The sequence below is a fragment of the Capricornis sumatraensis genome, chromosome 14 (genome assembly GCF_032405125.1).
Source record: "Capricornis sumatraensis isolate serow.1 chromosome 14, serow.2, whole genome shotgun sequence".
In the NCBI taxonomy this organism is placed as follows: Eukaryota; Metazoa; Chordata; class Mammalia; order Artiodactyla; family Bovidae; genus Capricornis; species Capricornis sumatraensis.
The window spans coordinates 19,774,244-19,799,472 of NC_091082.1; the positions used below are offsets into that span (position 1 = coordinate 19,774,244).

Genomic DNA, 25,229 nt, shown 5'->3' on the forward strand with positions numbered 1-25,229 from the left:
TGAAGACTAATGATCTGAACAAAACCCAATTAAAAGTTATGTTCTTAATGAAATTTGGAGAGTATTTTCATCTTCAAGACATTCTAACCATTGTTTATTACAGTACTAGTCAACAAGGCAAGCAAGTAGGTAAAACACAACAAAACTAGTGTTCAGTGACATTTTGCTTTCATTAAAATTCCCACGCTCTGTATCTTTGACTTCTATTTATCAAATCTGTGCATTACTCAGGTTTTAGAAATAACAAAAAAAACTATAGTCATATTAGCATTCATTTTAAAAACAGAATGAAGGTAGGAGAATAATGATTAAAAGCTTTCAAGCTTGGGCAGGTTTTGGCCTAAAAGAATGGTGGCACCACTGACAAAAACTAAACTGCTTTATTTAAAACAACAAACAGCTGGATTTCACAGTAGCACAATCTACATTGAAAATAACTAAAGTTGTTATTTCTAACAAACATATACTTGTTTATGAGGATGCGTTTTAAAACACGATTTTATTACTGATACTAACTTCACTGGGTACTCAAATTAAATAATAATTTGAATATCCGTACGTATAAAAGGGCTTCCCTGGTGGCTGAAATGGTAAAGAATCTGCCTATAATGCAGGAGACCCAGGTTCAGTCTCTGTGTCAGGAAGATCCCCTAGGTACTGGCAACCTACTCCAGTACCCTTGCCTGAAGAATTCCAAAGACAAGAGAAGCCTGGCAGGCTACAGTTCATGGAATTGGTATTCAGTCAGACTTCAATTCTTCTTCTTTTGGTGTATCAATAATGCCAAAATGTGACCAATGAAAGATATGATACATGAAATCTACACATTTAACAGGTGTCTACAAAATGGTTCCCAATGCCATGCTCCTTTCTGTGCTGATGACACGAGAGTCAATGAGTCAGACCACGCTGCTCACATCCTAGAAACGGCAATGACAGCCACGGAGGACTTACAATACAGATATAAAAATGAGGTCAGGTCAAGCAACGAACGTTACCATGAGATCACCAGGAGGAAGTAATGGCTACTTCCAGGATGGTCAGAGGAGGGAGCTCCCTAAAGGAGAGAGTAATTGGCTGAGACCTGAACAAACAGAAAAGGGCCAAGTCTGCTGCAACCATTTCAGACAGCAGGAACAGCAGCCAACAGTCAAGTGGCATTGTTAGTTCAGCAAAAGTCAGCCTATTTAAAGACTGGCGATCAATTCTACATGTATGTACATGCAACAAGATTAATGATTTCTAAGCAACCTACAAAGTAATTATTAATGTTGAAACACAGGCAATAATTCACTTTTGGATATAAATACACAGAAAATATTAATATTCCAAAAAAGGCTTTTAAAATATTTCACAGGTGTTTAAAAGTAAAAATATATGGTACTTAATAAGAATCCTTTGATATACACATCACATGTGCAGAGCCCTAGATGGCTCTTTCTCTTAAATAAGAGAGCAAAAACATTTCTACATTAGATAGGCAGTAAAAATAAAGAGAATCTTACTTTTAGCAAATATGTCAACTGGTGATCCATCAGGCAAAAGCCACGGCCAACCTTTGAACTGCCACGCAGGACCCTGCACAAAAACTGCTACAACCCGGTCCCTGTTAGTGGAGAAGAGGAAGGGGAGAGCGGAAACTGAGTGGCTCAGGCATTCTCAGTTACTACAACCCTTAGGGAAAGAGTCTCACCACCACTTCTGCGGTGGAGTCTCCTGTCCACACGTCTGTGAGGGGAAACACAGTGCTTTATGTTACAGCAATAGAGTGTGTTAACGACTGCTATACTCCCCATATATTGTTTTTAACACCTAAGTCATTTAAACATAATTACATGCACAGTCCTTACATGAGATCCTTTCAGCCTTTTATCTCTGCCCGATCTATTAATTAGTGGGCCTGTTTTTCTAATGTAATAGGGAACAATAGTGTATCTGTTAATTGAAAAAGTTAGTTTTAAAATCATTTACAATGCAAACACATCTTAAATGTTTAATTAAAAATATCATAAATTACAGTATTTCACTATTTTGAATTCACTACTCACTAAAGCTCCAACACCTTAGTTTGAGTTCTTCTGATTATCTGGAAAATAATCTGAGTATAGAAACCACCTAAACTTTTTCAATTGTTTTACAACTATTTCACTCACTCTGAATTCTCTACTTTGTGTGGTGTGTGCACGCGCCACTAAAGCAACTTGTTTTTCCCAGACATTTAACTTCCTTTTCCTAAAAAAGCACAAATCTCTTTCTGGGGCCTTACATTTCATTAGTTTACAAAATATTAACTAACTTGAGAAATTACAATAAAAACAACTACCATAAACAGTTTAAGCCTACAACTAAAGAAGTGGAAACAAAATCATAACATTAACAATAATAACCAACATTGTAAGATTTACTACAAGCATTCACTATGTGCCAGTGCTGGTCTACACAGCCTACTCATGTCTATACATTTAAACTTCAAAATAATCCTGTGAGGTAACCTATTACCCCTATTTTACAGAACAGCAGAGTATGTTGGAGACCAGGAGGCAGGAAGTGGGGAGGGAGCAAGAGCGTGGAGCAAAGGAGGGTGTGAACAGAGAGAGGGGAGAACCAATGACCGGTCATGCTACCGTCCTATATGGGGACTGATAAATCATGACAACAGCCAACTCACTGTTATACTGGAAAACAGTTTTGACCTCATGACTCCCTTAAAGGGCCCTGGGAATGCCCAGAGGACCACAGACCATACTGTGATAATCACTGCATTAGATGGAGACTTTACGCATCCAAGAGAATATTAAGCCAAGGTTACCTTCAAGTTAAAGACCTACAACAACATAGTTACTGTGAAAAGCCACAGCTTAAAATTCTTAACAGCTGAAAAGCTCTTATGGTTAAAATTAAATCTTAAATTAAAAATTTCATAGGATATATGCTCCACACTACCTAAACCATCTTTGGGAATGGAGCACACTATTAAATAGCCTCTCAATTTTATGATGAAACTTGCAGCACACACTAGTTGAAGGACAAAGGTGCCTGCCAAACAAAAGGGAATTTGTCAGACAGAGGTCACCCAGATCCTTCTGTGTCTCACAGGGTCAGCAGGGAAGCAGGATAATAAAAATACTACTCCCAGTGAATTCCCAAAAGGACAATTAACAGAGAAGAGAAGAAGAAAGGGAAGGAAAATACTTTCCCTAGGTTGACACTGATGGCCAGGGCCCAAGCTAATATACAAAAGCAGTACAATGCACAGTGACGGCACTTGCACACCCTGCATGACTGCTCCCTGCAAATCTGTGCAAACGTACAAATGACATACCTTTCTACTTATTACAAAGTTTAAACATACCTGAAATTCTCATCTTATACTTCATATGTAACTCATCTCTGTTAGGTACTAGGACAGAATTCTAATAGGACAGCCCTTGAGTCTTCACTAAAATCTTTAACATACTAGTATTCTCACTGGCTTGATTTTCTAATATCTGAAGACTAATGAGTACGTCAAAGGTAAATTTCGGGTAATGAGTCAATGTGTTACACTCTCTGTATCAGAGAAATGCACACTCGGACTATGTATTTTTATTCTGGCTTAGATTAATGAAACAATTTAAGGTAATTCATGTATCTGAATATATAGGCATTTTATATTATAAATAGCTCAATATTTTATTAAAGGATATTTTAATTCAATAAAAGAGCTGAATTGGGATGATGAGGTTATTATTTTCATTAAATTATCCCCTCACAATGAAAGTAACAATGCTTTCACTTACCATTTCTTTACCAAGGAAAATTAGAATTCCCCAAACCAAAAATCTAAAATATAGGCTCTCTAAAACATTAGTCTACTTGAAAGTTTTGTTCCAAAAGCTGATCCAGAATAAGTGGACAAGTGGAAAAACTTTTCACTGTTTTCCACAAGTTTATGCTTCTTGTTATAGACGTCCAAATTATATTTACTTAATACTAGAACGTTAATATTATTGAGGGCTAAATCAGATACTAACACAGGTTTCAAGGATAGAATTCAATATCTTGAATTCATGATAAAATTTGGTATTTGTTAATTACACAACAAATGGAGGACTATGTAAAAGCATCAATTAACTCACCAGTCCTGAGGCATGAGTTTAAGGGGTTGGTCGACTACTCTGTAAGGAACTGTGACACTAATGGCAGTGCCCCCCGGTTGCATCTGGTCTTTTCTTCTCTGAATTAGAGTTTCATTTTCTCGTTGGCAGCCTTGCTTCTTCTTTTCGTCTGATGGAACAAATCTTTTAAAAAACAGGAGACAAAATGATTCCACAACAATCTTAAATGAGAAAAGAAACTGTACTTTGAAATTACTTTTAAAATGATAGTTTTAAACCAAAAACATTATTTTAAAAATAAACTCAATCTGCATATACAGAATATGGGTCTTTCCTTTGCACGCCAAACAGAAGTCAAGCTCACTTACGTGAGAAGTCACTGTGTGCGAATCTCACATTCAGACGCAATTTGTGTGTGTTAGTGTGACACTTAGCATTCCCAATGGTTCCATACACAACCACACTAATCCTTGATTTCTCAAATGCTAAGAAAAGGGAAATTTTACTATAAATCAAAGATCACTTGAAATGGAGCTGATGCGGCTAGATATAGATAGGTGATTCAATCCATCAAGGAGTGTCACCAAATACCCCTTTCCACAAGGTAACCACCACACCCACCAAGATACAGAACACGTGCAACAGACCAGAGAAATTTCCTCCTGCACCCTTCAGTAATCTCTACACTTCTTCCCCAACAGGCAACCACACAACTCTGCTTTCCATCATCACAGGTGACTTCTAGGAATTCTATCTATGGAATCACACAAGAATGTACTCGTCCGTGCCTGGCTCCTTTCATTCAATCTAACGTTTCTGACATTCATCCATGCTGAGGGGCACACTGGCAGTTCATTCTGTTTTACTGTTGAGCAAAATTCTATTGTATGAATCTGACACAATCTGTTTATACATTCGACTATAAACACTGGTATAAGCCTTTTTACAGACATATGTTTTCACTTCATTCTCTTACATAAATACCTATGAGTGGAACTGTTGGATCGCAGGGTATGTTTAACTTTAAAAGAAATTGTCAGAAAGCTTTTCAATGTGGAATAAATTATAAAGAACATTCTAAAGGCATCTCTGAGCTAGCTAGCAAGAAGTAAAGAATCCTTGGGCCAGAGAACTGAGTAAAGAATGAAACTCAAAAAGGTCAGGATAACACTGCAGACTTCAACCCATGGAAGGCAGTGGCAAACTAATTAAACTTAAGTTTTGTCTCTTACTTTATTTCACTAGACTCTTGGAAGAGGAAACAAATCCCATATTCTGCTCAAGGTAGAGAATCTAACAGAAATTCCTTCTTTCATAAAGTTAGGACTCTGGGGTTCAATATAATGTAAACCAGAAATAAACCTACTGCTCACCCATTTTCCTAACCTCATCTCAGCCCTAACCAACACCCTGACAACTGAAAGAAAAATCAAATCTCAGAATTTAAATTGGACCTCATTTGGATTTAAAGCAAAAATTAACAACCCTTACCACAGTGGTTGGTTCAGAAATACACCTGTTACACTGTATAAGCCAGGTAAACAGGATTTAATCCCAGGATTTTTGCTGGAATTACTGGGAAATGAGCACTGTCTCTTTGTGGTGACTGGTAAATTGGAGTTTCTGATAAGTCATCTTTGCCCCTGAAGAAGGAGAACCTGCCTAAGAGATGGAGACACCAACTCCTGCTTATTTCATTTAGCACTGAATTCAACTGTGTCAGAAGCCAGGACTTTTCAGTTACGTTGAGCCAATTATTTTTACAATAAAGCTACTTTGAGTTGATTTTTAATACTTAACACAAAAAATTATCTAACAAAAAGAACCAGAACTCCACAATTGACTGGATGGATATCTGCAATCTGGAGAAATATTCTGACATCCACCGACTCTACCATTATTTATTTATTCCACTTAACATTCTATGACTATGAAGGAGTATGGGTAATATGATTAAAGTCACCACTGTTTAAACAAGTAACAAATCTCTAAAATAATTTCCTTAGTATAATATAAAATGCAAATGAGATATCATTATACAAATTCCAGATTTTAAGTCTATATATCATTTTGAAAAATGAACAATTTCATCAGTATTTTCCAGATTAAAAATACAGTTTTCCTTTCTTCTAAATAAAAGAAGTTGAAATTTGCAGGGGAAAAAAAATTAGCAATAATATCTGGTGTTAAAAAAAACCTCAAACTGAGAATTTAACGTGAAGCTATCAATGTTGGATTGGCTATGCCACCAGGTGCTTATCAAATGCAAAAGCAAATCTTGAACCCCATACACTCCAACAAGGGGCCCTCGCACAGGCTCTCGGCCACGGTCAAGAACCAGCTCCAGTCCAAAACTGACCCTGGAGGAGGTGGAGCTCCGAAGCCGGATTGAGGACTGACCGGCCTCTCCATCAACCTGGACTTCCAGAAGGGCTTGAAGGACGGGATCATCCTGTGCACACGCATGAATAAACTGCAGCTGGGATCAATCCCTAAGACCAACCGCTCCACACAGAAGTGGCACCAGCTAGAAAACCTCTCCAACTTTTTCAAGGCCACGGTCAGCTACGGCATGAACCCTGTCGACCTGTTTGAAGCTAACGACCTGTTTGAAAGCGGGAACTTGATGCAGGTGTAGGTGTCTCTTTCTTGCCCTGGCCAGGAAGGCCAAGACAAAGGGGATGCAGAGCAGCATGCACATTGGCATCAAATACTTGGGAGAACTAGGGGTGAGACTGATGATGCCACCATGAAGGTGGTCCAGTGCGTCATTGGGTTCCTGATGGGCACCAACAAATGTGCCAGTCAGTCGGGCATGACAGCTTCTGGCACCAGATTGCATCTGTATGACCCCCAAAACCATATCCTGCCCCCATGGACCACTTGACCATCAGCCTCCAGATGAGCACAAACAAGTGTGACAGCCAGGTGGGCCCAACGGCTCCAGGGACCCGGTGGCACATTTGCAACACAAAGCTGGGGACAGACAAATGTGACAATCCCTCCATGTCCCTGTAGATGGGCTACACATGGGGAGCCAAACAAAGTGGTCAGGTCTTTGGCCTGGGCCGGCAGATATATGACGCCAAGTACTGCCCTCAAGGCCCAGTGGCCAATGGGGCTCCAGCAACTGCCAGAGAGGGCCAGGCCCAGGGGAGCCCTCAGAGTGCCGCCTCTACTACAGGAAGAGGCAGGCTCCTGAGACACCCATGTGGGTTGTCTTCCCACATCATTGCCCTATATGGGTTTTCCTGTTTTTTTGTCTTGTTTTTCTACATGTCAGAGTGTTACCAGTTAAGAGTCTGGGGGAAAGGGGTAAAGGCCATAGCCAGATGCATGTGGGGTGGGGGTCCCTACCAGGGCAGCTCCAGGCATCAGGTTTCCCAGCAGACTTTGGGCCAAACTTGTTAGGTTAGGAGGGGAAAGAAACCAAGGCAGGGAGGGGAACTGGCCCTGAGTAGTTTCCGGTTACATCTACCCCACTTTTTCCTGCCAATCAGTCTGTGGTTTCTGTACCCACAGAAGTTTCAGGCAGTTTTAGTGAAATGAAAATACTTTGTTCAGGGGAGTGTGTGTGTTGGAGGGGGAAGCGGGGGGGGCGGGGTGGGGTTGGATGCTGAGAGAAGGTAAGGCCATAGTCCCAAAATATTTTATGTCTCATCGATTTCCCAAGGACCTTCAAACCACCAATCCTGGCCCCTCCCAGGGGCCTAGTGGGGACACTGAGGCCCAGGCAGGACAGTGGAGTTCTGAGTGCTTGAGACAAAACCAGCCCCCACTCCCCTCACTCCCCCACCAAGTACTGCACAGGGACCCCCACCCAGAGGCCCCCACAGGGATCAGCCCTGCCCAGGAGCCCTGGGACCAAGAAATAATGTAAAAATACCAACTGTGGACCAAAGGAAATTAAACCTCTTTTTTTTGGCGGGGGGGGGGGGGGGTGGGGGGGTGGTGGCGGAGCACAAATCTTCATTCTGGAACTCAAAGAATTTCTATAAGAAAAAATTCCAAGGAGCATGAACAGAAATTACAAAATGAAAACAAAGAAAACCACTAAATGAACAGTTAAGAGAAAAAAGAAAAACCCCTTAAAACACAAGGAAACAAGGTATCATGAATGAAACAACAGATAAAGCGATTAGTAACGACTTCCAATGATGCAGCTATCAAAGACCAAACTTGTGAAACAAGCCTACAAGTATGTAGAGGGAAAAAGAAATTATTGAAAAAAGGCAAGGGGGTGCGAAGGAGCACCAAAGATTTGAAAAAGAACTAAATAGAACCTCTAAAATAGAAACAATAAGACATCTGAATTTTAAAATGAAATGAATAGACAACATCACACTAGGAGATAGGCAAAGGAACAGGCAACTAGAAGTTAAAGTCTTCAAAAATGATTAGGAATGCAGGTGACAGAAAAACAAAAGGAAAGCAGAACTGTATAACAGACATAGATGATGAAATGAGAAAGTCTACAGTATGTCTCATTTAAGTTCCAGAAAGAAGAGAGAAGAAACGGAAGAAGGGAAAACAAACGGGTCATGTCTAAAGTGCTAAGAGCCAAGACTTTGTGAACTGATGAAAAACACAGATCCACAGATTCAATTCTGATGAATCCCAAGGAGGGATATGTAAGAAATCTACACCTAGGTATAGCAGATAAACAAATTTACAATGACCTTTAACAAGATAAAGCAGATATCCTTCCAAGTACTGATTATCACAGCTGACCTCTGATCATCAAAAAGTAAGCTATTATAAAGATGGTGCAATAACACCTTCAATGTAATAAATCAATTCCTATACAGTTTTCCAAAGTGATTGAAGCATTCTGCACTGCTGTGGCAGCTGGGTACATGGAGCATTCATGGTCCAGTGTGAGTTCAGGACTGCTCTCCTGCCTGCTCTTTCCCAGGCCTTAAGTAGTCCCCCATAAACATGTGCTGAACAGTGTTTGACTGATGCAAGGGGAACTCTCAGTCTATCTCTGGAGCACTCCCTCTGTGTAATCTTTCCCCGCTGGAACTCTGCCCTATGTGAGGACTGTCATAGCCAAAATCACAAGCACCATCCAACCAGTTTATTTTAAATAAGCTCATGGGCCCAGTGAAACTTCTCTCAAGATCATGTTTATAAATGTCAAAGCATTTCTTAATATTTCCATAATAGAACCTTGATTTTGTTACTTAGAATGTTAAAGGTGAGGGCAGGATTTATTTTGCCTCATTTCATTTACTTACTGAAGGGCTAGAAAACTGAAGAATCCTCAGTTTACATGAAACCAAACAGAATCTATGCCAACATGAGCTATGGGATACAGCCAGTACTATAATTGTGTGGAGGAGGTTTCAATTATGCATTAATTACATAGCAAAGCCTCAAGCTGACTCAAGCTGTAGGGGAGATGTCAGTTGCAATGAGGTGTTAAACAATGAAGGGAGTGTTTTAAACTCAGAAGAAAAATTAGGCATGATCTATCCAAAGAAGATAGTCTGTTAAAACTGTTTGCTTTCTTGGTAGGAAGGCTAACGAGAAAGATGTTAAAGTTTAGTTTGCGACTTCTATGTACTACTTACTACTTTTATTTTAATTATAATCAAATCTATTTCAAGAGGTGGCCAAAAACAATTATGTTTCATATATGCCCAGCTGTAGACTTAGCAGCAGCAGCAGATTACTTGAGGAACTGTACATTATTTAGTAAGACACAGTACTGTCTCAATATTAAACTCCATGAAAAAAAAAAAGCCTAACAAAATATGAGGAAATAAAACCTAAAAATTCCTTCTTTCCATATTGTTATTGGAAAAAAGGTCACTAAAAATTCCACTCATAAGTATTAAAGAAAAAATACCAGAGATACATTTGCATGTGCCAGTTACACAGGATTTTATATAGCTACTTAAGTCATCGGCACTTACAATTCAATTCTGCATCGATTAAAGCCTAGAGTCAGTAAGTATTACAACTTATTTTGCTACTCATTTTTAAGTTGTGAGTTATCTAGAAGCAGCATGATTTTCTTTTTGAAGGTTGTTTTTGTTTCTTTAAGAACTGTCATCTTTATTTTACTGCAAAAGTTAAGCATCTGGAAATTTTAACACAGGATATAGGTTTCCTCTTTGCTTCTTCAACCAACTTTTTTAACAAACTATGGTCCCCTTTCTAGCATCCTCATTGTCACCTCTTGCTCTTCCTGCCGCCCTGAGTCACTGCCTGCACAGCTTGGGCCACCTGGCTCCCCATGCTAGCCACTGATATTTGGCATTTGTACAACACAACAGACACTGACAACAAGGAACAGTCTGAACTTGATCAAGATTTGGATGATGTTGAAGAAGTAGAAGAAACTGGTGAAGAAACAAAAATCAAAGCATGTAAGCTGACTGTTCAGATGATGCAAAATCCTCAGATTCTTGCAGCCCTTCAAGAAAGACTTGATGGTCTGGTAGAAACACCAACAGGATACACTGAAAGCTTGCCTAGGGTAGTTAAAAGACGAGTGGATGCTCTCAAAAACCTTCAAGTTAAATGTGCACCGACAGAAGCCAAATTCTATGAGGAAGTTCATGATCTTGAGAGAACGTATGCTGTTCTTTATCAGCCTATGTTTGATAAGCAATTTGAGACCATTAATGACATTTATGAATATACAGAAGAAGAATGTGAATGGAAACCAGATGAGGAAGATGAAATTTCAGAGGAGCTAAAAAAAAAAGGCCAAGATTGAAGATGAGAAAAAGGATGAAGAAAAAGAAGATCCCAAGGGCATTCCTGAGTTTTGCTTGACCGTTTTTGAGAATGTTGACTTGCTCAGTGATATGGTTCAGGAACATGAAGAACCTATTCTGAAGCACCAGAAAGACATTAAAGTGAAGTTCTCAGATGCTGGTCAACCTATGAGTTTTGTCTTAGAATTTTACTTTCAACCCAATGAATATTTCACAAATGAAGTGTTGACAAAGACATATAGGATGAAGTCAGAACCAAATGATTCTGATCCCTTTTCTTTTGATGGACCAGAAATTATGGGTGGTATAGGGTACCAGATAGACTGGAAAAAAGGGAAGAATGTCACTTTGAAAATGATTAAAAGGAAGCAGAAACACAAGGGACATGGGACAGTTCGTAGTGACCGTAACAGTTTCTAATGACTCTTTCTCTTTTTGCCCCTCCTTAAGTTCCTGAGAGTGGAGATCTGGACCATGATTCTGAAACTATCCTCGCTGCAGACTTTGAAATTGGTCACTTTTTACGTGAGCATATAATCCCAAGATCAGTGTTATACTTTACTGGAGAAGCTATTGAAGATGATGACGATGATTATGATGAAGAAGGTGAAGAAGCGGATGAGGAAGGGGAAGAAGTAGGAGATGAGGAAAATGATCCAGACTATAACCCAAAGAAGGATCAAAATCCAGCAGAGAGCAAGCACCAGTGAAGCAGGATGTCTGTGGCCTTGAGGGTAACCTGCACTGATCTACCTTCTGCTTCCCTGGAAAGGATGAAATTTACATCATTTGACAAGCCTATTTCAAGTTTTTTGATGTTTATTTATCTGCTCATTTTTGGTTTTGCAGCCTAAAATAAAAATATCATACAATTAAAAAGAAAAACAAACACCAACTATGGTCCCTCCTCCTCCCTCTGCTGCTGCTGCTGCTGCTCAGTCGCTTCAGTCCTGTCCGACCCTGTGCGATCCCTTAGACGGCAGCCCACCAAGCTCCCCCGTCCCTCGCATTCTCCAGGGAAGAACACTGGAGTGGGTTGCCATTTCCTTCTCCAATGGATGAAAGTGAAAAGTCAAAGTGAAGTTGCTCAGTTGTGTCCAACTCTTAGCCACCCCATGGACTGCAGCCTACCAGGCTCCTCCGTCCATGGGATTTTCTAGGCAAGAGTACTGGGATGGGATGCCATTGCCTTCTCCCTCTAGGGTATATACATCTATTAATCTAAAGTACATTTTACTTTTCTGGTTCTTTACTGGAACTTGGAAATGGGGAGAAGACAACCTGAATTTGTTTTACAACCCCTTCAAGCTCTCTAGCCAAAGCAAAACAATTCATATTAAAAATTAAATGATAACCTTTTTCATTAAGACTTTTGTCAAGAGTTTCTATAGTTTTCCCTAAAGGATTCAGATATAAAAGAATATATTCTGTTTTTGAAAATTATATTTGAGACTATCTGCAAAGCCAATAGCACTGAAATCAAACGTTCGTTTTCTCAAAATAAGAAATACTGAATCAGTAACTAGTAATTCACAACAAAAGCTCTATGTCTTACAAAGAGGACAGTTTAGCAAATTACTTACTTCAGGTCCTGGAGAAGGTCCTTTGCATTAAGCATGGTTATTAAAGAGGTGGTAGCTGCAGGAATTATGATAATGGGTGTTCGAGATCCTATAAAGACAGAATTTTCAAGGTATCGAATAGGTTATTTAAAGGAATTATAGTTACTTTCCTAATTAAAAAGTAAAAGCCTGCAAATTTATATTTTTCACTCTTTTAGCTAAAAGATATTTTAAGCAGCAGTGATATTCAGACTAGTTAATGATCAGGACAGCTTGAGCACTAACCACTCAGAATGGACACCAAACACAAACATCTGCTACAACTGCATGAGAAGGCCATCAGCCCTAGTTGTGTAAGCAAGAGCTTACTTTTTAAAGCAAGTTTAGAGTCACACACACTTTACCTTTCTTCTGATTTGGGGGAGGTCTGGCTTGAGAAACTGTAAGAAAGGAAAAAAATCCAAATATTTGAGTGTTATAAAAATCACATTCTTATTTTCAAACTTAAAAGCAAATAAGGCCAAAAAATTTGTATTTACATGACTCATTAAATTTTTTTTTAATGTACTGTGAGTTTCTTAAATAACATGAAGCTATTTCTCTGCTTCAGAAAATCACTGTACTGCCTCAGCAGTTCAACAATCAGTAGTTATAAATAAAGTGGATATATAGCATTGCTAGGCACTGAGACAGAGAAGGCAATGGGACCCCACTCCAGTACCCTTGCCTGGAAAATCCTATGGATGGAGGAGCCTGGTAGGCTGCAGTCCATGGGGTCGCTAGAGTCGGACATGACTGAGTGACTTCACTTTGACTTTTCACTTTCATGCATTGGAGAAGGACATGGCAACCCACTCCAGTGTTGAACATGCAAAACTGAACATGCAAAGTGTTCTCATCTTTCTTTTTGCTGAGAAACAGATACTAAAACTTTCTTAAATTATTTTTAGAAACAGGACTCATGGATACATCAACATGTAGAGCAAGACATTATCATCTGCAATATAATACAATCTCAATAAACACGTGGAATTTGACAGAGGAATAAAGGAACGGTGGGATGGACAGACAGATATACAAACTGGAGACAGGAGTGGCTAGGAGAATGAATAAGGAGAACAAAGCAATCTTTGACTGAAATATCAGATATACTAAGGAAGCTCATAATGGACTCAGGAATGTAAGGAAAGATTCATTAAAATCAAGGCTGAGAAGACAGAGTTAGAAAAAGACGAAACACAGAAGCTCACATGTTAAAAATAAACTTTAGATGTTTAGTTAAAAAAAAAAAACAAACTACAATTAAGGACCAAGGCAGAGACACAATGATGAACATGCTAAGGATGAGCTTGATCTAATGGCAGGAGGAGGGAAGAGTGGAATAATGCTGAGTCCATGAGGAGCATGAAGGAAAGCAAGAGCCTGGAGTCGGAGCTTGATTCTGCCTCCATTCTGCCACCTTCCAGACAATGACCCCTCAAGCACACTGAGATCTATGCCGCTCAGCTTCAGCCGTCCTCAGCCATAAAACAGAGACAATAATTTCTACATCCTGATTCTGTTGTAAGACTCATAAGAACAACAAAGCAAGGTAAGTTCTTCTCCAGATCCTGGGCATATTTATATTTACTATTTACTGAACCTCATGGCCATGGCTGATGCTAAATGTACTGCAGCGGAACTGCCACAACCACTGCCTTCAGCAAACACCATAATTGACCACTGACAAGCTGAGAATAGGCAATTACTGTTGCTGTACTTGCTTCCAAATAGAATTATATTCTCTCCTTAAGTATTTATTCAGAGCCCATGTACAGGGGACTCTGCTAGGTTTTTATTTTTATAATGATAAATAAAACAAAAAAAATCCCTGCCCTCAAAGACCATTCAAGTAAAGGAGGGCAACCAGACCATAACAAAACAGGCAAATAAACACATAAAAACAAATTTGAATACACAATATTAAGGAACAAAATGAATGTACACTGATATTAAAGTGTCCTTTAGACAGAATGCTTAGAAAAAGCCTCTCAAAGGAAATGGCATTTCAGCTGAGATTTGAAGGATAAAAAGGAGCAAACTTGCAAAGAATAAGTGAAAGAACAGTCTAGATAAGAGGTAGGAATGTGGGCCAATGCCAAAGGCAGAAAGAAACTGTCGTGCTTATGGAACTGCAAATGTGCAGACAGGCAAAAGGAAGGGTGCAGGACAGGAGGTTAAAAATATATGTAGGAGCCAATTCATGAAGGGCTTTCTAGGTGATGTTAAGCTTATATTTAAATTCTGTTAGAAAATCCTGTAACTTTTTAGCCAGAAAGTGACATAATTTGATTTTCACATTACACTTTCTATAAGGGGAAAAATAGTAATTTTAGTTGAGAAGTCAAAGGCGGACAAGCAAAAAAAAAGGGGGGGGTGGAGGGGGACAACTGTGAAAGCAGCAAGCTCAGGATGATCACCAATATTCTACAGTGGTGCCACCCAAATTAAATGTGGTTAATTAAGGCAAGGGTTTTCAGTAAACTTTCCAAGGCCAACTGAATAACATGCAATAAAAATGAACAGCTAGAACCCTGGCCATACACCTGGATGCTGTTAACACTATTGTACTCCCAACTTCTATCTGTATCTTGTTAAGGACCAGAAAAAAACAGGTCAGGGACTAATACTTCTAGATGCACTGGTCTAGAGAAATGATGTTAACTTAGACTTGAGTTGTGGAAGTGGAGATAAAGAGAAAATAGATAAATACGGAATACAGAAAAGGTAAATTTGACAAAACTCACTGGCATATTAGATGAGAAGAATAAGCAAATATGAAGAATAAAGAATAACTCGATTTGGACTTAAGAAACAGAGTTGACAGTGGTGTTATTTACTTGTGAAGAAGCAGAAGAATGTGAAGATCTTGTGGGGAAAATATCAAAGAAAAAAGGCTTTAAGCCAGTTTTAAGATACCTATGGTACATCCAAATGTTAAACAGTTAATATAAGACACCAGAAGTAAGAAGAACTGGAGACACAAATTTGAAAACCTTCAGCACATTGATTTAAAACTATGGAATGAGGCAATCCACCTACATTCTGAAGTGGATGACTGAAGAGCATGAGAAATGTGTTTAAAATATACAAAGGCTTAATCCTCTCTCAATCTCATGTGCAGATCTTAAGAGAGCAGATAGACTAGAGCTACAGGGTTATGGATAGTCACCTCCCCACATCAGCCTATCTGTAAGACAGAAGTAATGACTAAAAGCCGGAGAAGTGACTTATGCATTGTGTACACATTGGAAAGAGCCAGCAAGAGCAGGGATGTGTGCAGGAGATTTAATCTGGCTAAAAAAGGAAATGACATTAAATTCCACTGTGGAGCTTATCAAACGCTTGTGCTTCTTAACTCACTGGAAAACATGTGTCTCTTGTTAGTTACATTCCCTAAATGAATGTTTAGAAATTAGGAATGATTGTAACACTTTAAAACACTACATTTACCCAGGGACTTGCCTGGTAAAACTAGTGCAAAATATTTGGTGAAAAATAAGAAGAAAGAAACAGTGAACAAAAATGGGACACCATCCCTGAGTCCCTTCACTGAAGGCAAAAAGGATAGATGGTTCAGTCCCTATTTCCTAATAATTCAAACTCTACCTAACAAACAACAGTATACAGATCTATGCTGTCTCATGTATGTTACACTACCAGAAATATTACGTTTTTTTTCTATTTTAAAAAGCTAATCCAGATGAGCCTACCCTATATTACAAAATGTCCCTTCAAAACTGGGTAGCACCCAAAAAGCAAATACATTTAACAATCTGCAAAACAAAAATACACAAATCAAGACAAAGATGACAAACTGCTAACACCCACTCAAGTCAGTCTTATTGACTAGTGAGTATTAAAACTTATAATCTCTGCTTCTGGGACTGTGGATCTATGGGGGTCAATTAGTGAGTGAAACGAGACCTCACATTGATGGGCATCAGAATATCTATTATATTATGAGATATTCTCGAAGATTTATTTCAGTCATTTTAATCACCAGTGCACCCTGGCAGAACTGAGAAAGAATGGCAGATTAGGAGGTGAAGGACCCACAGCTCCCTGCTTCACACGTGACCTTCTCCAAGACTACAAACTAGCTGGGAGGGCCCAGCCCCCTTCCCTGTCCCTCTTCCATGGCACATGCACACAAGCTGGTTTACGCAGGTGTTAGTGCCACCCCGATCCCTTTCCTTTGCTTGCCATGTGATTTTGAGCAAATGTGAAACAGAGACAATTATTCATACACAGCACAGAACAGAGCTAGAATCCTCAGGTGGTGACTTGTTCCTTTTTATACTATTTCTGAATTTCTCATGTGATCTTCCTTAGACTAACCATCCTTCCTGTCCAAGGGGAAAAAAAGAATTCTACATCAATCATCCCACCGCCTCTACAATATTCCAGGCTGCATTTCTGGGGTCCATGTCAGCCTGCCCGTTCCTATTTCCCTGACTTTTTCTTCCTTCCTGTAAGGAGCTCCTTTAGCTCCTTCTTGTTTCTGGCATTGAGCACATGGAAGGCATTCAAATAATGTTTAACTGGATTTAATTGTTCTTTCTTGTACTCGCATAACAGCTTTTGGCATGGTCTTGTCTCCTGAAAAACAGTCCCATAGTTCTGTCATCTGATATAAATTATATCCAGTGTGCTCCAAATTTAACAAAGATTTCAAACCAACCCAATGTCATTAAAAGGAAGAAAGAAAATACTGGTCATGTCAAGATCCAGGTGGATCCAAGACACAGTCAAAGAGCCTACAATACCATCCCAATATAACCTCTCTTACCATCATGCTTTTAATGTGCTTCCAAAAATCTGAACACTTATAATTACATCATTTTAGAATCAGCCTATGTGTGAACATACTATGAATAAAAAGATATCCAAATCTGCACTACTGACACTAACAAATTGAAAAGGAAGATCAACCAGTTAAATTCCTGACTGGGCCTTTTCAAGTCACACCATTTTCTTAACAGCCACTTTTACCAGCACTGATCCTAGACTAGGCGAAACACAAATAAAACAAACAAATGGACAGCAGATCAAGCCCAAACACTGAAAATGAACACAGTGTCTGCATCTACATGCATTTATAGAGGTCAATCTTTTTAGGTACCAGGAAAAGGAGAGAAAATATTTTTAAAATGACTTCAGGGAATTCTCTGGTGGTCCAGTGGTTAGGACTCTGTGCTCTTACTGCTGAGGGGCTGGGTTCAATCCCTGGTCAGGGAACTAACAAACATCCCACAGGCTGTGAAGTACAGCCAAAAACATATAAGGATTAAATTAAAAAAAATAATTTCAGTATTAGCCTTGTTTATTAATGTATATATTTTTAAAATTTTAGAACCTAATATGCTCAATGATACAGATATCTGAAATCCTAAACATCAAAGCTGCTAATCAATCTATTAAAATTATGGTTTTATGTTTCCACAGGAAAAGACAAAAATCACATCCACCATACTATCACAGAACTCAAACAAGAAACTGATGAGAGAATGGGTATGTAATAAAAAGCTTTTTAAAACATTTTCCTAAAATTAAAAATATTTTCTTAAAATTTTCTGTAACTCAACTATACCTATTTACTCAAGTAAATATTCTTATATACTAGTTTTAAGTAAAATTTAATTCCTTCAAAGCATTACATAGTATCAAAAATTTCAGTTGTGATAATAGAAAAAAACTAAAATTTTTCTATTTTTACCTGGCCTTGGTACAGGTTGTGCTGCAGGAGTCTGCGTCTTCCGGGCTGATGCACCTTCCTTTAAAATAGAAACTGATTTGTTAAAATTCCTTTGTACAATAAACACTTCTGTTTAATTACTGCAAAAAAAATTCATGTCTATCTCTCCCTCAGTCATGGAACATGCTATGAGTTAAAACAAACAAGCACCTTACCTTTTATGTTACTGGTTGTGAGATGGTTAAGAGAAATCTTTAGTTGAAAATATACTTAAATTGTTACTATTCATTAGTTATTGTAAGTATGTAAGATTTTTCAAATGTTCAATGATTTACTTAATTGCTGACAATTTTAATATTCTCAGAAATGTCATTACCAGTTTTAAAATCAAGTCAATCTTTTTCCCCTTAAGAATCTCAAAATGAGTAAGTGATACATAATCTCACATTAGAAAGATGTAAACAGTGTTACTTTGAGTGAATCTTTAAAAAACACAAATATTTCAAATTAAACATCTTTAAACTATTCAGGGAAAATAATCCATTTACAAACATGATATGTGTTACATTTAAGAGTGGTTGAAAATTTCTTAGAAGCTGAATAACAAATCTCAAGTAATTACAAAGCACGTAATATATATAAGGAAATATGCTAAGGATTGAAGTACATCAATTATATACTCAAGAACAGACACCTCTGAAGTGCTTAACAGACTTCAAAAGTTTTCTATCTTTACTGCAATAGTTTCAATCATATTCACACTAAATTTTCATTAAAATATTTTTCTTTATAGAAAGCTACAAATGTAAATTTCAAAACAGCTAGTAACTCATGAAGATTTTATTCTAGCTGTACTTAAGTGAAGAAAATTTGATAAGTATCAGGAAAATTACACAAATCCGTAATAAGAAAAATCACTACTACAACCACAGAAACATTTCTAAAGAAGTCCTGCTAAACAATGTTCACTTTCATCATATTACATTTTCTTCAGAATCTGATATTTTACTGTGGTAAAATGCACAGAGAATGCATTTCACTTGGAATACAATAGGATTCCTGGCATTCAGTTTAAAGGCTTTTTTAAAGAAAGGTTAAAAAAGAGGACTCCCCTGGCAGTCCTGTGGTTAAGACTCTGCTTCCAATGCAAGGCGCACAGGTTCCATCCCTGGGCGGGGAACTAAGATTCCAAACGCCTCATGCATACCTTCCCCCTCAAAAAAGCTAAAAAGCTAAATTAAAAAAAAAAAAGAAGCAGCAGCAGCAGAGGCAACTAGCAAAAACTCTTTGGGGGAAAAAGCACTTGAGGACAGCAGAACATCCTTTTCAGATATTTTCACTATTATGCATTTAGTTATATACACTGGTGTGGTTGAGACTCAGTCACTTTGGATGCTGGTTCCATGAATGTGTTAACTTTGTAAAAATCTGTCAAGCTTACTAATGATATGGTCATTATATTACAAGCAAATTATATTCAAGTAAAATTTTAAATGTAAAGAAAGTGAGTCACTATTAAGGTGGAGACCATTTTCAACATTTAACTTCATTTAATGCACTGCATTTTTCTCTAAGTTCATGTTAGGGGACACAACTGCTTTTACTCATCTTTGTAAATCTAGTACCTAGGACACAACAGATGCTCAACAAATGTTGGTCATACTGAACTCAATTCTAGACTTCTAAAAACCAGAAGCCAAAATAGAAATTAACCAAAGAGATTTTAGCTTTCTCTCCTATCTTCTTTTATAAGGAGAAAACAACTAGATATTATATAATAACAAGATTAAGTTTTAACCATATTCCTTTTGAATTCTTACATGTAAATACTGGGACTTCTCTGGTGCTCAAACGGTAAAGAATCTGCCTGCAGTGTGTGGGAGATATGGGTTCCATCCCTAGGTTGGGAAGATCCCCTGGAGGAGGGTATGACAACCCACTCTAGTATTCTTGCCTGGAGAACCCCCAGGAACAGAGGAGCCTGGCAGGCTACAGTCCATGGGGTCACAAAGAGTTTGGACACAACTGAGCGACAAAGCACAGCACATACATGTAAACTGGGTCAGTTTAAGTACACAGAGAAGGAAGAAAAATGAAGAAAAAGAGACAGGAAGAACAATGAGCACGCACATATGCAGACCTCCTTCTGTCTACATTTGACTAGAAGGCTGGCTAGTCCTGGGTTCAGTCTATAGAGAGTTCTCTGTGTTTTATAAATGGGAGTCAGCTCGGCATAAGCCTATAAGGAGTTAAGTCTAAAATTACAGATAATCGTGTCTCATGACTCATGGAGAAAAGCCATCTGCAGAACGATGTAAAGAAGTTACCAGCATGCAAGAAGAGACATGGAATACAATATCCCTCCATAACACCTATCTAGTTTTAGTGGCCTGTAAGACCTCTTCTCCTGCTAATCCGTGGAATCTTCTTGATTCCAAGAGACAGTAAAATCCCTCATCTCATTCTGTGCAACCCACACACTTTTTTGTCTTACTTACTAGAGCAGAATCTGTTAACTGCAACCAGGAGAGTTTTATCTAATTTTGTCTTCTCAAATTCACTGAAAATTTTGAGTTGTCAGTCACTATAGTACAACTTTGCTTAATTTTGGATAAGTAAACACAAATAAGTTCAAAGGCACACACATATATAGCCATGCCACTTCAATAGGCTGTGAGCTCCTTGAAATGAAAACAGCAAAGGCCTCTGCTAATCATATGGTTAATTCACAGCCATTTCTAGGACTCCCTAACCAATACAAGAGCAGCTAAAAGCTCATATTACTCTGATCTGCATTTTGTATAAGTCACTACATAAAGGACCTCAGAAACCATATAACCTAATTCCAGCACCCTTTAAAGATGAAGAAAGAGAGGTAAAATAGCTTTTCAAAGGCTACACAGAGGTCTATCTGGCATATGTTAAGAAACTGAAATAGAAGGAAAACAAAGAATAAAAGAAACAAAATGAAGAAATAATAATTGGCAGTAACAGGGAACAGACTGACAACTCTGTATTTTTAAAGATATTTGGACTGGGGGAAAAATGCTACTCAGCTGGGAGAAGAAAAGTATCAGCACAAAACAACTGAAAGAGCTGACGAGTTGTGCTAACTGGAGAGGAAAACCTGCTTTCTTTTAAAAAGTCAGAATCACTATGATTTCACCAAGACTTGAGGCATTCTGGAAAAGAAGTAACTGGCAAAAAGGGATGGGGGAAACAGTGACAGAATCGTTATCTGCAAAACAACACAATGAAACAAGGTAACTGTTTACAATCCCTCCTTGCTTTCTTTTAGCAAGTGAAGAGAATCTAGCATCTTCTGGTATTGGAAGAAAGAACACTGGTATCTGCCACTTAAACAAGTAGAAAATAACACAATATAAAATATTGTAAGAAAAATATCTGTAATAAGTTATCAGTATGAAAAATATACTATATTTAATTCTGGAAAATGCTGTTTATATAAAAATTAATGATACTAAAATTTCTTAAAGAAGAAAACATATGGACTATATATATATACACACACACACAGATTCTAGGAGTTGATAATCTACCTCTTTGACTACTGTATTTATGAGACAAAAAGTAACATTTTTTAAAAGTAAATCAATATTAATTGTACACTTGCATGTTTTGTCTTTTTAAAAAATAACTTATTCCCATGAAATCTGTATTTGATATTCAGAACTCACAAATATTAGGATTTTTTTTAAGCACCTGAATTTTTTAAGTTCCAGAATGAGTCTTTAAGAAAATCATTTTGGAAAAACTAGGCACAAAAAGGAAACTGCAACTCTGAGCAAATCACAAAGAGGCTGAAAAGCACTAAAGGTTTCAGGAGCAAGAAACCTGACACAAATTTTAAGTACAACTTATTTTTTGTTTTTTAGACTAGTCATAACCTGGAGTATACGTATACAATGTTTGCTAACACAGAAAACAGTTGACACATTTCTAAAACCGAGTACAGTGTGTCTCTACAGGCACACCTCAGAGATACTGCCGGTTTGGCTCCATACGACTGCAATAAAGCTAGTATCTCAATCAAGTGCGCCACACAAATTTTTTTTGGTTTCCCAGTGCATACAAACGTTACCTTCACACTATACTGTAGTCTACACAACTAATCAACTATCTCTGCAAAATTACAGGATACAAAATCAATACACAAACATCCACAGCATCTCTATACACTACCAATCAGTAATTTAAAAAAGAAATTAAGAAAACAATTCCATTTGGAATAGCATTTAAAAATCAAATACTCAAGAATTTAATCAAGAAGTTAAAAAAAAACTGTACACTGAAAACTTTAGATTGATGCTGAAAGAAATTAAAGCCATAAACAAATGGAAAGACATCTATGTTCATGGACTGCTAAGATTAATAGCATTAAGATTTCAAAATTACCCAATGCAATTTATAGATCCAATACAATCCCTTTCAAAATCCCAAAGGTGTTTTTGCAGAAAGAAAAACTTATCCTAGAACTGATGTGGAATTTCAAGCAGCCCCAAAGGGCCAAACTAATTCTGAAAAATGAACAAAGCTGGAGGACTAAAACTTCCAGATTTTAAAACTTGTAGATAATCAAAATACTGTAGCAGGGAACGAAGGCAGATCCATGGACCAACGGAATGAGATAGCCCAGAAATAAACTTTCACGTACATGGCAAACTGACTTTTGACACAGAAGCTAAGACCATGCAATGGGAAAGGATAGTTTTCAACAAACAGTGCTAGGAAAACTGGATATGCACCTGCAAAAGAATGAAGCTGGACCACTACCTTACATCATCTACAAAAATTATTAATAACTCAAAATGGATCAGAAACCTAAATTTAAGAGATAGAACTTTAAAAAAAATTTAAAAACCTACAGATAAAAAATCAAAGCGTAAAAGCTTCATGACATTAGATTTGACATCAGTTTCACGGATATGTGAAAGTAGTACTAAAAGGTACAGGAAAGCAAAAGAAAAGCAGATAAACTGGACTTGATCAAGATTAAAAGCTTTCATGCATCAAAGGACACTAACAACAGAGAAGTCAATCCAAAGAACAGGAGGAAAGATTTGATAAGGAACTAATATCCCTGGCATTTGGCTAAAACATTATCTGGACGTGTCTATGAGGATGCGTCTGGCTGAGACGAACTTCTGAATCTGTAGACTGAGTAAGGCAGATTGTCCTCCCACTGCAGACGGGCCTCGTCCAATCCACTGAAGAACTGAAGACAACACAGAGGCAGAACAGAGGAGAATTCCTCTCTGCCAGGCTGCGTCGAGGGGGCACACTGGTGTTCTCCTGCCTTGGATGCAGACTGGAGCGTTTACACCATTAGTCCTCCAGTTCTCAGTCATTTGGGCTCAGACAAGAGCTGCGCTAGCCCATCAGCTTCCCTGGGTCACCAGCCTGCCGACAGCAAATCCTGGAACTTTTCAGTCTTCCTAACCACATGTGCCAATTCCTCACAATCAATCTATCTACCCTATTGATTCTTTCTCTGGAGAACCCAGACAAATACAGCAATAAAAATTTTCAAAAGAGTGAGATATAACGTAAAACTCTTTAAAGAGGCATTCTATCATATTGGGAAAATGTCAGTTTTTTAAAAATTATTTATCTGGAGATTAAAAGAATCACGTCCACATGAATGTAGTTCCTTAATTTACAGATAAATAATTTAGATAAAATGCTAATTAGAGCAATTGCAACTGGAAACAAACCAAAGTGTGTGTACCGATCTCCTTTAACATCGAAGTCCATAATGAACAATTCTTTCTCACTGAGGTTTAACAAAAGCTTTATCTTTCTCACTTAAAAGTCAGTAGAATTGTTTTTATAGTGGAAGAGGGACACAGGTAATGTAGAAGGTCCACAGGATTATTTGTGAATCTCATGGGTCCATGGACTAAAAACAAATACACGTAACTAGAGACAGAGTAAATCAGTGCAAAAAAACACCTGACTTACATACAAGTCTTGAGCTCTAGGTTCTAGCTTAATGTGGCTTTGCTACATTAAGAGCAAACCTTTGAGAAAAATCTCAACCTCTCAGGTTCTTGGTTACCTTGCCTGTAAAATGAGGAAACTAGATTTTTAGATGACCTCAAAGGTCCAATTCTACTCTGAAATTCCATTATTCTAATGTAAGTAATACTTTTTCACTAGGAACAATCCCATTACAGTACAACCTGAAGGGTCCAATTAAATGATTACGTTTGAAGACAATTCAACATGGGTTTCTTCAAACCTATTATACAGCTTATAATTTTGCTCTATAGCTTGTAAATTGGCTCTTCTTTTGTTTCATGTGAATAAACAATACTCTGTTGCCCAGCTCTCTCTATCAAAGGTTACATGTTTGGAATTATATTAATTTGATTATTTTGGGAATCAAAGAATTACAGCTACTGGCCAGTAAGATTTAAAAACAATTTAAAGGTGCGGACCTAGTACGCTTCGCAACTCTATCAAACTTAACACATCCCCGTTAAGAATATTTTACACTGATCCCTCTAACCATTTTAAATGAAATGCATAGGTAACATAACTAACCTATAAATATAGGCAAAACTTTTAATGGAAACCAGTGTCCTAGCAATAGACTTTGTATTCCAATTATGTTTTAGGTTCGTTTAATAATAAAAATGGTAGAACACAGTGGCCCCAAGCTTTTGGCACCAGGGACTGGTTTCACGGAAGACAATTTTTCCATAGACCCAAGGAGGAGGGGTGTGAAGGATGATTCAAGCACATTACCTTTGTTGCGGACTTTCTGTTTGTTATTATTACGTCAGCTCCACCCCTGACCATCAAGCATTAGATCCCAGATACTGGGGACCCCTGGTCTCTCTCTCTCTCACACACACACACACACACACACACTAGGACATTCGGAAGTCCTGCAGAACACAGGACTAGTCTTTGTTGTTTTCAAAAACTGTCTCAACACTACATTCCCTGGCCACATTCACTAAATGCCCTTCATTTATTTTGTCAGCCCAGAACACCTTCCCTCGTAAACTTCTAGAACATGTCCTAGGAAAGCAGTATCAAGCTCAATACCACCCTCACTGATAACCCCAGCTAT

General features: G+C 38.0%; 1 protein-coding gene and 2 pseudogenes across 1 annotated transcript in view; 2 read left to right on the plus strand and 1 right to left on the minus strand.

Annotated features, from left to right (window-relative positions):
- Positions 1-25,229, minus strand: part of CDC73 (cell division cycle 73) — an 87,781-nt gene that overhangs the window by 7,646 nt on the left and 54,906 nt on the right. The window contains exons 11-15 of the mRNA XM_068985869.1: positions 18,149-18,206; positions 12,795-12,830; positions 12,412-12,499; positions 4,119-4,280; positions 1,506-1,606 (exon numbers count right to left, since the gene is read on the minus strand). Coding sequence (XP_068841970.1) covers positions 1,506-1,606; positions 4,119-4,280; positions 12,412-12,499; positions 12,795-12,830; positions 18,149-18,206 — 445 coding nt within the window. The remainder of the gene's footprint in view (positions 1-1,505; positions 1,607-4,118; positions 4,281-12,411; positions 12,500-12,794; positions 12,831-18,148; positions 18,207-25,229) is intronic.
- Positions 6,340-7,508, plus strand: LOC138090403 (calponin-2-like; annotated as a pseudogene).
- On the plus strand, positions 10,342-11,538 carry LOC138090663 (nucleosome assembly protein 1-like 1; annotated as a pseudogene).